Here is a 14,276-nt window from a genome sequence, read left to right on the forward strand (position 1 = left end):
GACGGACGACATTTATTTGAGGTTTTGTTTTGCTTTTCACTCGACACCCCTAACTTGCACTGTTCATATTAGGGGGGTCCGAACCTAGGCACCCCCGGCCCTCGTCCATGCGGCGGGAAGAATTTTATCCCCGCCCCCAGCCCGTCCATGCGGGGGCGGGATACCCCATCTGGTAGTGAGAGTGCGGGGGTGGACTTTACTCCGTCCGTCCCCCGCTTCTGCTAATTGGGCCTTGGCCCATTTAAATTATTTGGATCATTTTGAATCCAAATTAGTTTTCTGGGTTTATAATGATCTAAAAATATAATCTAAGTCTATTTTTTGATTAAAAATTTAACTATAATTATATTTATATATTAAAAAATTAAAAAAATTATGAATACAAATATTAATTACTAAGTTCCAAGTTTAAAAACTTCAACGATCAACCTAATACTATTAGCCTATTAATTACTAAGTAATAACCATCACTAACTACTAAGTAACTAAGACATATACTAAACTATTACAAATTTATAATGATAGAAATTACAAATTAAGATAACTAATAAACAATTACAAATAATAAAAATAATAAATACTACAAATTGTACCATTAATTATTAACATTATAATTAATTATAAATTAACAAAATCATAACATTAAGAAATTTGATCAATTTTGGGTGGTAATGAGTTCACTTAGACGTTTCATTGTGTTGAGTTATGCGAGAATCAAATTCAAGATCATAAATTCTGTAATAATAATAAGCTAAAAATAAAACAAATTAGAATTATCAATATAAAGTTTTAACTTAACAATTAAGGGATTAATTGTGCAAACCATGAACAATAGTTGGTCTAGAGTCTAATATAAAAGAAGTCATACTGCAGCAGAGGTAGCTGTAGACGCCATCCCAGGTAGCGCTATAACAATTAAATTTAAAATTAACATCGATTAAATGAAAATAAATAAATAAAAACAAAATAATTGAATTCAAGTGACATTACCAGATCCACCATGTGAAGAGAATGAAGTTGAAACCTTAGTTCTATGTAGTGACAAAACGCTTAAAATCCTTCCCTTTTCACAATTTGAAAAGGTAGCTCATCCATGATGACCATATAAGCTAGGTATATCCTATACTCTTCAGGATCATACTTCGTTTATCCCTTTAATTCAATACCCCCACTATTCTCATCCTCCATTTTTTTAATTCCAATTTCTAGCTTAAATATGAAGTAATTAAGAATCCTCATTAATTTCAACCCACATAAATTAATAACATGTCTCACATATGAAGTATTGAGCCCTATATGGTATATATAACATATTTATTGTTCAACTTGCAATGCACTTTTATAAAAACATATTATTTATTAATTTATTTGTTAATAGTTAAGAAAATGATTATTAATAAAATTATATATTTTTTAAATTAAAATAAAATAAAAAAACATTGCCCAGTTCGTTAAATCGGATTTTTGTTGGAAATTATAAAATCTTATTGATCGAGATGCGTACCATCCATGAAATATTTTGGATAAGAGATGAATTTCTTAAATATATTATAGGAAATTAAAAAAACGTCCAATTAAAAGACAAAATCAAATGGCATAAAGAAAAAAACATAAATGTCTTCTGATTTTTGCTACACACAAGCTGGTATATTAACGGGAAATTATTTGAGTACTTGGTTTCTACTTAAGTCGATGGGAATTATTTTAATTCATCTATTTTTTTTTAATAAAATTCATCTATTTAATTCAATTGGTAATATTTTTACTTGATTTAAGCAATTGGTAATATTTTTACTTGATTTATACTATACTAAGGTAATTTATGCAATTAATAAAAAGACAAAATTAAAAGGCATAAAGAAAAAAAAAATATATATATATATATATATATATCAATGGCTTTTGATTTGGCTACAGCCTACACACAGAACACCCATCAAATTGCACAATTTATATTTATTTATACTGCAAATTTCAATAAAAAGGAAAATAAATAACCATGTATTTTATAATTTACACAAAATCGAAATAAATCACAAAATCTTAAAAATATTCTAAACAATCGGATCATGCCACAATTGGATCATTAAAATCAAACCAAAAGGATTTTATAAAAATAAATTTACACAAAATCGAAATAAATTACAAAACCATTTAAAAAAATCGAATTCATCACTGATCACTGGTCACACACATGTACATTCAATCCTCCACAGCCCACAATTCCATCATTCATCTCCATTAATCTCATCCTCCATTTAATTTCATAAAAATTTAAAATTAAAAAAAAAGAAAAGAAAAAAAGAGAGAGACAGACTCGAGGAGGCAGTTGCGATGGCGACAGTGGGTATTGACGGCGGGGATAGGAGTCATGGCGAGACAATGGGGCACTAGGGGCCGGGTAGATTCTGTTCGGGGGGGTGGGTTACGCCGTTATGTGTACTGGGACTGGGGGTCTCATCGGGGGAGATTTTAAGGCAAAAATCAGAAAACCCAAAACGACACAATTTTGAATTTATTGACTTAAATAATAATAATAATAATAATAATAATAATAATAATAATAATAATAATAATAATAATAAACCTAATGTGCCAAAATGATACCGTTTTTGTTGTGATGACCCACTTTTGAGTGTATTTTCGCTGAAATAATTGTTTTTATTTTAATTAATATTTTAGTTATTTATTTTAATTTATTTGCGTTTTAAAATTGTTTTTAATTTAATTGATGTTTTGTTTTATTTCTTTTGGTTGTTTACAGTTTTTAATCTCTTTTCGGCGGTTTAGTGTTGTTTTTCCCGGACCGAGGATTAGACCTCGTATTTTCCCTACATCTCTTTCCCTTTTTCCTTTTCTTTTTCCTTTTTCTCTTTTTCCTTCTTTCTTTTTCCTTTCTTTTTCTTATTCTTTTTTTTTCTTTCTTCTTTTTCCCGCTCGAGCACCCCCCTGTCTCTCTCTCTCTTCTCTCTCCCTCACGGCCGAACGCTTCCTCAGCCCAGACCCACCGCCGCCGGCCACCTTGCGGCACACCACCCCCACCAAAACCTTCCCCTCCCTCCGGCGCACCACCCCACCGATTTCCACCCCCATCCGGCCGGCCGTTTGGCCGGAAAAGCTCTCCAAAGGCTGCACGGATTTTGCCCCGATCCGCTGTCGTCGCTCCACCTCCGGCCACCATTTCTTCACCACTTCATCACAGGTCCCTTGCCGTCCTAACCCACCTATTTTCGGCCTCCAACGACCACCGGAACAGCTCCTACGAGCTTGCTTTCCGATTTAAGTTTTCCGGCCTCTTTCCGGCGATTCCGCCGCCACCCACGGCCAACCACCACTTCCAATAGCTTCACAACCATCCATAGACCATTCCCTATCAATCCCAAGCCCTAGTTTGTCCCCGTTCAAAAGTGAGTTTTTCACAACCCATGGCCACAGTGAATTTTCACTGTGACGTTGTTTTTTCGCAGCCGTTTGCAACGCCTATTGTTTTCTAAAATTGCCATATAGCGCTGTAAGTATTTTTCAAACCCTATTTTCATATTTAAATATATATTGCTCTTTCAATTAATTTATCTGCTGTTGGTTGGTTGATTCCGGACTGAGTCCGAGGAGTTCGGGGGTCGGATGGATGGAGGACGGAGTTGCTTGTTTATTTGATTTATGTGTTGGATTATTTTATTTTGCATTGATATGGCATTTCATGGTGCATGCACGTGTGTTTTTGTTTAAGTGTGAAAAGCCTGTGTATTGGCGAAATTGGACTTACGGGTGCGTGTGTATCACGACCCCAAGCCGGGATGGGGTATTATCCCGGTGGAGCTCCTCTGGCCACTCGGGAGCGGAATAAACTGAGTGATGTCTCCTGAGTTGTCGCTAGACGACGGGAGCGGGGGCTAGGGGTTTCTTGGCTACGAACGCGCCGGGCGCGGAACCGGGCATCGCCCTACGCACCGACTCCGTGGCCCTTCGCTGGTGAGGGCTAGAGGATGCTTGGCTACGAACGTGCGGGGCACGGAACTTGGCATCGCTCGTTAGGTGTCACATGCATGGTGGTACTCTGCGGTGTGGCACTGGAGCCAGGGTGTGCGGTTGACCCCTAGGGGAGGTCATGGTGCATACGGTTAATATGGATAATGGTTTGAGACGGATAAAGGCCAAATGTGACTTTTGGCGTGTTTTTCGGAAAGGACGTGTTTTTGGGCCAAATGGGTTTTTGGCGTGTGTGGAAAATTATGTTTTATGGGCTTTGTATATTGGGCATGGTTCATGCATATTGTTTGAGTTCTATATGTGTTTTTATCTGGTAATGTTTGGGTTTTACTTACCTGCGGTACCATTTTTAGTTCCGTAGCTTTTGGTGCAGAGTTGGAGTACGAAGAGGAGGAGGCTGAGCCCGAGGATGCGGCTCCGCCGGGTTGCTGATGCTATGCTTTATATTTAGTTTAAAACCGTATTATGTTTTTGTAATATTTTATTTCTGTATGTTTTAAACAGCTTGTATTACGTTAAGAAAAATTCTGGTACTTAGTTATGACTTTCGTTATCCGCTGCGTGTTTCTTTGTACACATATGTTGCCTTGCACACACTTGGCACCCGTCGATGGGATGGTGACCCGGGTTGTCACCATCCGGATGTCTCGATTTCTCCGTGTTCGGGCGTGGGGATTTGGGGGCGTCACATTTGTCACGTGAGGGAGTTTTTTTTTTAATAAATATATTATATAATTATATATATAAAGTTATAAACTACTAGAGCAGGGTGGGGAATTATGACCGCCCCCGAGCCAAACTATGGGCAGGAGAATGCGGGCGGGGTAATCCGTGTGGCGGGGGGCGGGGGACCGTCCCGGCCCAACAAAAAAGGGGACCCGTGAGAGTCCCGTAACAGACAACTGTAGCGTGTAACTTTATATATAATCGCTGATGTCAAGATCGAAAACTAGTTGAAAAAAGACAAAACACGCGCGTGGCACAGTCCCGCATAGTTCGTTTACTTCGCTTCCCTGTTCTCGCAAAACCTCTCTCTCTCTCTCTCTCTCTCTCTCTCGTGGCCTCGATCAACCATGGAAGTCTGAATCCTATTCAACAAGCTCAGGTACTTCTTGAACTCTCACTCCCACTCCCTATGCTCACTCATATCTCGTTCCCCATACCCGTTTCTTTCTCCTAAAGTCCTCGTCTCTCCTTAACCCTTACCAATTTGTTGTTTCAGTTCCGATCATTTTAACACAAAATCCACTTCTAGTTATCCATATCCATTTATTTCTTCGACTAGGGCATCCTCTTTTTCTGCTATAAAACACCCATTTCCTCAATCTTCACGGGCTTTAGATTTCGATGGATACAGCATTACCAGACATAGGTTCCAAATTTCGAATCTAGGTTTGCTTAGAGATTATTGTAATAGGTACTTTCATTGGTTTTCGGTTTCATCTGCGTTAGAAACAATGAATTCGAGTGAAAATATAAAATCTGGAAAAATGGGCTTTAATGGGATTCGGCCGAATGCCACTCGAAAGGAAGTTTTGGAAATGATTGCCGTGATTATGAGGGATGATAATGATTTGGAGTTCAAGTTGGATTCAATGAATCTGAGTTTATCTATTTCTGTAGTGACGGAGATTTTTTGGGTTTTGAATTGGGAAAGGTTGTCCGCCTTGCGTTTCTTTGCTTGGATTAGAAGTTCGAAGTGTCGGAGATTTGATTTCGAAGGAGCCAAGAAAATGCTTGATGAGATGAGGCAAATGGGTTGTGATCCAATTGTTGACACTGACAACTACCTACTTAGTAGTTTGTGTAGGAGTGACAAAACTGATGAGTCTTGTCAACTACTTGAAGAAATGCAAGAAAGGAATTGTCTTCCAAATCCATTAACCTTTGAGATTCTCATTTATCACTTGTGTAGACTTGGGAAGTTTGATCTTGTACACGAGTTTCTTGATAGGATGATTTCAAATGGTCTTGAACCTCGTCTTACAACCGACGCTGCCTTCATTAAAGGTTACTTTAATTCACTGAGATATGAGGAAGCACACAAGTATGTGGTTGACTCAAGTGTTTAGCATAGGTGCTCAAGCAATTCACTTTACAGTTTGCTTGTGAGCCTTCATCGGGAGAAAGGAAATGCTGTTGTTGCCCTGAATATTTTACTCGAAATGATTACAAATGGTCTTAGACAAAACTTTGCAATGTATATGAGAGTTTTGGAGCGCCTACAGAAGTGGGGCAGGGATGACTTGGCCAGAGACTCAAAGAGCAGGTTTTCTAGTTTGAGTTTGCCGTCAAGTACAGAAACTCAATGATTTTGTTCACGGACTGTAGTAATTGAATTAACAAGCTTTGAAGCTCAAGAGGCTTTTTCCATGCAAGCTTCATTATTTTTCCTTCAACTCGGTTCTGTTGCGTTTGGGTTCCATTTAGGCAGGGTTATACCATTATACTCATGAGCATAATTGAGTTGTAGGATTTTCATTCAACAACTAGAATGTAAAGGAAAAAAAATAGAAATGAACCAAATGTATGAGAACATAGCTCTTCGGAGTTTCACGTAGGCATACAGGTTGAGTTGCAATTTGCGAAAGCTTTTCTCAGAAAAGCTCTGATACCTCTATTATTTGTCAGAAGAGCTTTGCATATTATTTGTTGTGGCAGTTCTGTGTTAAGAACACTAGGCATGCTTATTGCCTCGTTTCCTTTCGAATAGAAATCAACTTTCGAAGTCATTAGATTACCTTATCTGAAGCTGATGTCAGCCCTTGGAATAGGCATCCATACAAGCATGAATTATTGTTATTGTTATTATTATTATTAAAATTAATCCTAGAGCTACTTTTTGACACATTTTGATCCCTATGGATTGCATTTTTGTAGACGCTGCTAAAAAGATCAAGAACAGAAAGAAAATGGATTCCTCAAACCTCACTACGCTTCTTGAAGACGAGACCCCAGAGCAGCAAACCCAGCGACCTGTCTCTGCCTTCGCCTCCAAACCTGATCGCCCTCCTACTCAGTGAGCTCTCCTACCTGCTCTATGCCTTTAGATGAATCAGATCTTACTCTTTCACCATTTTGTTTTTAATTTGTGGTCTTTTTTCACATTCTTTTTGTAGGAATTCGTTACAGAAATACTCACCGTTGGTTTGGTCTGGCTATTTTGATCGAGAGGATGACATTAGTATCCCGGAAACAGATAATGTTAGTTGTGGATAATTCTGTTCATCCAGGCGACATTTAATAGAGAACAATTTGGTTCAGTTTTATCGTCTTTCTAACATGTATTTTTGTGTTAATGATTTTAGGTGTTCCATGTATATATAGCTGGAACAGAAGGGCCGGTTGTTTTTTGTCTACATGGAGGTGGTTATTCTGGGTATGTTTCTTTGTTTGGTATTCTTCAACAACACTACTATTATTATTGCTCGTTTGTAAATACCATTGTGCTTTGGTGAACATGAAGCATGATTTTGATAATAAAAAAATTCACATTTGCGGTATACTGATTATAAAATGAATGTTTGAATTTGTGGGTCTTTGTATACAAGTTAGTGAGAGTGTGCATGCCAACTGTTCGGTATGCATAAACTTCTACACACATATGTATGTATGTATGTATGCATGCATGCATGCATGTATATATGTATGAGTTCATATGTTGTAAGCCAAACTTTGGTTATCTGATGAGCTTATACCACGTGGTTCTCTCTGGTCAGGCTTTCATTTGCGTTAGCAGCAAGTAAAATCAAGGAGAAAGCTCGAGTAGTGGCAATGGACTTGAGAGGACATGGAAAGTCTGTGACAGAAAATGACGTTGACCTATCTATTGAGGTACAAATGTAAACAGAAGAAATTGTAGTCCACAAGTCATGTAATTTAGGCTTTCATTTTCAATTCTTGAAGAATAATATTTCTCAGTATGGTTTTTATAAGCTATTCCTGAAATTGTAATTTTGTTAAGTGCAGACGATGTGCAATGATGTTTTGGCTGTTATGAAAGCAATGTATGGAGATTCACCCCCTGCAACTGTGCTTGTTGGCCACAGGTAATGTATTTTTTTTCATCTAACGCTCTTGGGTTGTATAATTCTCATGCTTAGTGGGAATCAATTTCAAGCTTGAGAATCAATGTCTTGGTGGACTTATCCAAAAAAATAATAATTCTTATTGGAGAAAAAGGAGGATGTGGGGGTTTAGTGTATCGATGCATTAGAATTTATCTACCTTGGTTTCATTTACAAAACTTCAAAGTTTATCAATTATTTTTTATATGATTAAATTCTACTCTGATTGTCTTTACTATTGTAAATTGGACTAATGTTGAACTCATACAGCATGGGTGGTTCAGTTGCTGTGCATGTTGCTGCAAAGAGATTGTTACCTAACTTGGCTGGGCTGGTTGTTGTGGATGTTGTAGAGGTTGCTTTCTATAGTATACCCTTGTCAGCATTGCCTTGTGATTATTTGCTTATCAGTACTAGTATATTGAAGCCATGGCAACTGTCCTTAAAAATTTTCAGGGAACGGCAATGGCTTCATTAATTCATATGCAGAAAATCTTATCAAGCAGGATGCAACATTTTTCAAGCGTTGAAAAAGCGGTACCACTCGTCTAGTGTTTCACATTGCTTGATATATCTGTTGAGACTATTGTGGCTTTGGAACTTCTTCATATAAGCGATGTTGTTCTTTTTATGGACTTATCCCTTGCATGATTAGCAATAAGACTTAATTTTGTATAAGCGTGGATAAAAATGAGAAGATTTTACAAGAGTCAACAAATTAAGTTATGAAGGACTTCTAAAAATTATCGAGTGGCATTATAAGAAGAAATCTCAAATTTGCTTCATGGACCAGTATACCATTTGTTTGGGATGGCTATTTTCACCATTGACATTTGGCTGTCTTAAGAATGTGAGTTTTTCTGTGTAGATTGAATGGAGTGTAAAAGGAGGTTCTCTGAGAAACGTGGATTCAGCCCGTGTGTCCGTCCCTTCTACATTAAAGTATGATGATGCGAAGAAATGGTTAGTGACTCTTATAATTTTTTTATAGGCAAAGCAAGCATACATCATTATGACCTGAATATATGGAGAGATTCTAGGTTCCACAATTTTATCCATTTACATTATCAGTAGTTGCCTGGTATTGTTGATTCAGGATGGATTATTGTCCTGCACCTCACACCCACAGTTCTAATATTTTTTTTTTGATATGTAAACTCACGGTTCTAATATTGATACAGCTATACTTACCGGGCATGTCTAGAAGAGACGGAACAATATTGGAGAGGCTGGTATGAATAAATATTTGTTATTAGGATGAAAGTTCATTAAATTTCCTTGGGATCTGGCTTATTTTGTCCACTAGTGGAGGTTATACTTGAAACCTATCTCTTCTGTGCACGTATGGGGATATTATCTTCTCTTGGATATTGTGGTTGAACTGGTTTCATCTGGTATTGTTTTAATATTTTACTCATTGGACTGACTAGTGAAGTACCATGGCACTTTCAGGCTACATATTGTGACACAATTCATTTTTATTAATTCGATTACTGAAACCAGTTAATACAGGTATGAAGGTCTTTCAGATAAGTATCTTTCATGTCCTGTTCCAAAGCTCCTGATGTTAGCAGGAACAGACAGACTAGACAGGTTTTGTACTTTTAGCTTGCTCTATGAATTTACTTAGTTTTAACAAGGTCATCATACATTGTTATGCATGGTTATGAGACTTTTCTGCAATCAAAAGATGGAACGAACAAAAGGGGGTGGAGGGGTGGGGGATTTTTCTCTTTGATTGTACATGACAGCTGCACAAATTTAACACGGTATGATTACTAGCATGAAGCTGAATTTCTTATGTGCTGAGTACACTGCAATTAGCACAAAACACAGGTTTTAATGCTTTCAATATTACCTGAAAACATAGTAAGCCAACCTTTTTGCATATGGAGTGGAACAAAACTATACAGGAATAAACAGTGGTAATGCAAGAATAGCAATGTGATTATTTATAATTGCAATCTATGTTCAAAGTCAGCAAAATCAGATTTAAACAAGATTCCAAGTTGAATTGGGTTTGCTTGGCGTTGAAATACTCAGCAGATGCATGGAATCTTCCAAAAAATTGAGGAAAAAGGTAGAAGTGTCACTTTTTAAAGCTATCAAGAAAAAAGAAATTTGCGGAAAACTCGGAGATGTATAGGTAAAAAAGGCTGTCAGATTCAGCCATAAATCTGGCAATTTAAACAAGCCTGATTCTCAGATAAAAACCGCAAATGGGTTTTTCCCTCAAGTGATAAAAGGTGAGGTTTGTGTTGGTCTTGGGTTCAACGCTCAACAAGTAAAGAAAGAAAATAAGATAAGAGTTTCACCAAACATAAAATTGGGACTTGTAGCTTTGGTTTTGTCCCGTTTTCCCTTAATCGTTATAAAAGGATAGGGACATAGGGTTCTTGAAAATAGCTGCTGAATTGCATATAAAGGTTACTTGTTTACAATTTTTTAGCAACCCTGCTTTCCTTTATGATTTAAATTGGGAAAATGGGTCTTTTTTATTAAAACCAGGTAGGCTTGTCTCGACTGGAAATGGTCAGTTGATTTTCTGAGAAGTTCTCTGGACTGTTTTGTAACAGAGCTCTCACAATTGGTCAGATGCAAGGCAAGTTTCAAATGGTGCTCGTCAGACACACTGGACATGCTATACAGGTTGCTAAAGTTATTTTTCATGCCAGGTCTCTCTTTTTTCTCAACTTCTTTTATGTTTTGCAAAGTTGCAACTTATGTGTTGCTAATTTTTGTAGGAAGATGTACCTGAAGAGTTTTCTAATCTGATCCTAAACTTTATCTCTCGTAACCGAATAGGCCCCCATGGAATTGAGGTTGGTATATCTTCCGTTACCAAATAAATTGTGTGGTATGCGGGAAAAGAGACCTTCAAGGTTAAATATGATGATGATGATGATGATAAGGGGGCTTTGTGTAATGTTGCGAGGCATGGCATGCCACTTCAATTGTTCCAATTCCAAAGCTTGAGGTTCACGTGCGACACATGCCTTTAATGTCGATGGCATGCTTTAGGTCTATTACAATTCTGAGATGATAACTCGTCAATCCTTCTCAAGCAAGGGATCCAAGTTGGAGGAAGTGTTACAGATACTTAAACTAGGGCTAATTAGTGGCTTGCCTCAACTGAGACATGCACCATTAAATTGCTTTTTGTTAGCAACAAATGCAATCTGATTTCGTGGTCAACTGAGACATGCACCATTAATTTTTGTTTCCAGTGCATACTTTTACTGCAACCGCACATGCTTTAAAAATATGATAGATTTTAGCACTGCTCATGAATTCGATTGTCTTTTCCTTTATAATTGGCCCCATCAGTGCTTTTTACGGCTGTATTCATTTCCCAATTTGTGTTACAGATACCAGGTCTCCGCCGGCCATCCCAATCACTACCATGAACAAGATGGATTATCATCGGATGACAACAGCCTCCAAGATGACAGACAGATGGCATAGCACCGGCATTTTCTTCAATAGTTGCACTTTTCGTTCTTCGGAGTTCTATTTTATTTTATTTATGTCGGCATGATGTGGTGGATAGTCGGTTTGGAGATGATGATCAAATGACTATGGTCCATGGAGGATAGGACATGCATTTTCTGAGATGTACCAAAATTTTTGTAAATATTTGCTGCAGATTTACTTTTCCAGAGGCTCTCTTTATTTGCCTTCATGGCTACTGCTAACTATTAAAGAACTATATATTATATAATGAGATTTTTACATGCGATTTTGATAATATATTCTGTGTATGCTTTCCCAATATGGTAATATATAGATTATGAGCACTTACACAGCTACGTGCTGTGTTTTCACGAATTGTGAGTATGACTGTTCATTCAGGTATATCCGGACCGAAATCCGGATTTCAATTTGGCTTGGACCAGGTTAACACGGGTCGGAACCGAACCTGGAAGAATCCGGGTTTTAAAAACCTAGATTTCAGGTTTCAGGCTCAACCACCCCCCCCCCCCCTTTTTTTTTTTTTATTTATTATATGGTAAGGGTTTGGAAGCATAATTTTGTTGATAAAAGCCTATATTGCATTAAAAATGTTGAAAAGTAAAATTCTTCTACATTTACAAAAAAAAATTTAAAAGTGTGTCAAAAATTATAATTTTTTATAAAAGCCTATATTTTATGAAAAACTTTTCCGAGTCATTGTTAAAAAGCATAATACTAACATTTTCTATAATGATAAAAATATATAAAAATAAAAAATAAAATAAATACAATTTACTACATATTACATTATTTTGTTATTGATTCATTACATTACACTGCAAAATACAAAACTACATTATATGAATTACAAAATAATTTCGGCACGTAGCAACTTTCAAGTGATCTAGCTGAGAGATCTTGCAAATACTGTAAACTAAAAAGGTCAGTACAAAATTACTAAAATGTGACAAGGGGCTAATACAGAAAAAAAAAATACTAAAATGTGCAATGCAATTACAAAATCACAAAATTAGTAAAAAATTAAACAATTATGTATAATTTTAATTATCACCATATTGAATAGAAATTAGCATCTATAGATTTTTGGAAATACCTTTATAAGTTGCATTCTGTAAAACTTCTATGCTCTACACATCTATAAAACTTTTGATTTGTTTGATGTGAAGGACCTAGTGGGAAAACTAGTAGGCAAGACTGGCAAGTACAACCTGTCCAAAACCAGACTTAATTTGTTATTGATAAATGCATGCTACAAAGATTAGAAAAATAATCTAATTATTCTACTAACCCGAAAAAGAAAAATCATTTAAATAATGCCAGAGCTGAATATTATGAAGTGCTGCTTCCGCTACACATTTATCGCATCCAAACACTCGGCTTATTCTTTTTCAAGTTCAATGCACATTCAATTTTAGCTTATAAATGATTAGAGGGAATTTCTTCTTCATGAACTAATATCATGATCATGGTGGTTAGGCTTTCCACTCCCATAACCACATCTTAGTTGGTAGATCACCATCTATTCAGATTCCCGATCACCGCCCTTGCTGCTAATTGCTTCTATTTGTTCTTCCCTTAATCCACAAGTTTATATATATATATATATATATATAAACCAAGGTGATCTAGCATGTCTGGTTGCAAATTGCAATGCATGTTGGTAAGGAATCTTTGTTAATTTAATGTTCCATGCATGGTACGTACGTGCATGTTTTAATTTGTTATATATCTCTTCTTTATTCTTTATTTTTGTTTATTATGAGTCGAATCCACTCAAACACAGAGACCATGCCACTGGAAGCCCTTCAATTAATGCCAGTGTCATATCAAAGACTCGTCTCGCATGAATCTCAGTATTCCCATAAACAGCCTCTCTTCGTGCGTAAACTCCACATAGCAACACATCCTAACCCAAAAAAAACCAAAAATTGACAAATTAATAAATATTCACACTCACAGATAACCAAAAAACTCAAACAGACTAAGTAAACAAAAGCTAATATGCCTTCTGTTCAAATTTTTATATTTAGCAATAAACAAAAGCTAACTTGAACAGGAAGTCATTAATGCAATAGAAAATCAAGTTTACTCTGATTCCTAATGGATTTAGTACAACTAACAAAAAACCCTAGCTCTTTTATGTACACCGCAAGAAACCTAGTCTTTAGATCTAAACCCATTATTCACGGCTCTAGCATTTTGCAGCTAACAGAATACTCCTAAAAAATTCAAACAAATCTACATAAAAATACTCAAAACATTCAAACATCCTCATAAAAAAAAAAAAATCCAAAATCAACAAATAGAGAAAAGAATAGAGGGAAGAAAAAAAACATACCTAAATGGAAATACATTCTAATATCTTGGATCCAAAAGCACTTTCCACCATTCGGTGAGCCGCGTGATCAAAAGGAGATGATCGGTGAGCCGCGCGATCAAATTCAGGTTCTGAACAAGATGAAAGCGCTAGCGCTTGAGAGAGAGAGAGAGAGAGAGAGAGAGAGAGAGAGAGAGAGAGAGAGAGAGAGAGAGAGAGAGAGAGAGAGAGAGAGAGAGAGAGAGAGAGAGAGGCGAAAGAGTTCGCATCATATAGCAGAGACTGAGAGAGGGGGAAATCTGAATTGGGGGGGTGGTGCGGCTAAAATTAGGTTTTGTTTTTTCAGTTTATAACACCCAGGTACCGAGTTTTAAATCTGGATCCCGGATTTAAAATCCGGTACTTGGACCGGATTAATCCGGTTTTTT

General features: G+C 36.7%; 2 protein-coding genes across 3 annotated transcripts; both read left to right on the forward strand.

The window, feature by feature from the left end:
• Positions 1 to 4,933: 4,933 nt before the first annotated feature.
• LOC122302361 (protein phosphatase methylesterase 1-like) lies at positions 4,934 to 11,805 on the forward strand. Of its 2 annotated transcripts, none has more exons than XM_043113575.1 (14): positions 4,934 to 5,095; positions 6,871 to 7,009; positions 7,110 to 7,194; positions 7,299 to 7,369; positions 7,710 to 7,824; positions 7,960 to 8,039; positions 8,328 to 8,412; positions 8,514 to 8,594; positions 8,926 to 9,020; positions 9,239 to 9,289; positions 9,570 to 9,650; positions 10,634 to 10,706; positions 10,802 to 10,879; positions 11,426 to 11,805. In XM_043113575.1, exons 2-14 carry the CDS (start codon positions 6,903 to 6,905, stop codon positions 11,462 to 11,464), a joined length of 1,041 nt encoding a protein of 346 aa, XP_042969509.1. In that variant the 5' UTR covers positions 4,934 to 5,095; positions 6,871 to 6,902; the 3' UTR covers positions 11,465 to 11,805. The 2 variants fall into 2 exon arrangements, with proteins under 2 accessions (XP_042969509.1, XP_042969508.1); XM_043113574.1 differs by lacking the exon at positions 4,934 to 5,095 and adding an exon at positions 6,124 to 6,259.
• LOC122305818 (pentatricopeptide repeat-containing protein At4g01400, mitochondrial-like) lies at positions 5,481 to 6,062 on the forward strand. Its single transcript, XM_043118355.1, has one exon. It carries the CDS (start codon positions 5,481 to 5,483, stop codon positions 6,060 to 6,062), a length of 582 nt encoding a protein of 193 aa, XP_042974289.1.
• Positions 11,806 to 14,276: the final 2,471 nt, after the last annotated feature.

The sequence above is a fragment of the Carya illinoinensis genome, chromosome 3, assembly GCF_018687715.1.
Source record: "Carya illinoinensis cultivar Pawnee chromosome 3, C.illinoinensisPawnee_v1, whole genome shotgun sequence".
NCBI classification, from domain to species: Eukaryota; Viridiplantae; Streptophyta; class Magnoliopsida; order Fagales; family Juglandaceae; genus Carya; species Carya illinoinensis.

What these genes read in the sequence shown, in the direction of transcription:
- LOC122302361 (XM_043113574.1), top strand. Translation starts at nt 6,232, where the DNA reads ATGACTTGGCCAGAGACTCAAAGAGCAG. An exon ending in GGAACAGACAGACTAGACAG is followed by an intron (nt 9,651 to 10,633) that starts GTTTTGTACTTT and finishes GTTTTGTAACAG; the next exon opens with AGCTCTCACAATTGGTCAGA. An exon ending in TAGGCCCCCATGGAATTGAG is followed by an intron (nt 10,880 to 11,425) that starts GTTGGTATATCT and finishes TTTGTGTTACAG; the next exon opens with ATACCAGGTCTCCGCCGGCC.
- LOC122305818 (XM_043118355.1), top strand. Translation starts at nt 5,481, where the DNA reads ATGGGCTTTAATGGGATTCGGCCGAATGCCACTCGAAAGGAAGTTTTG.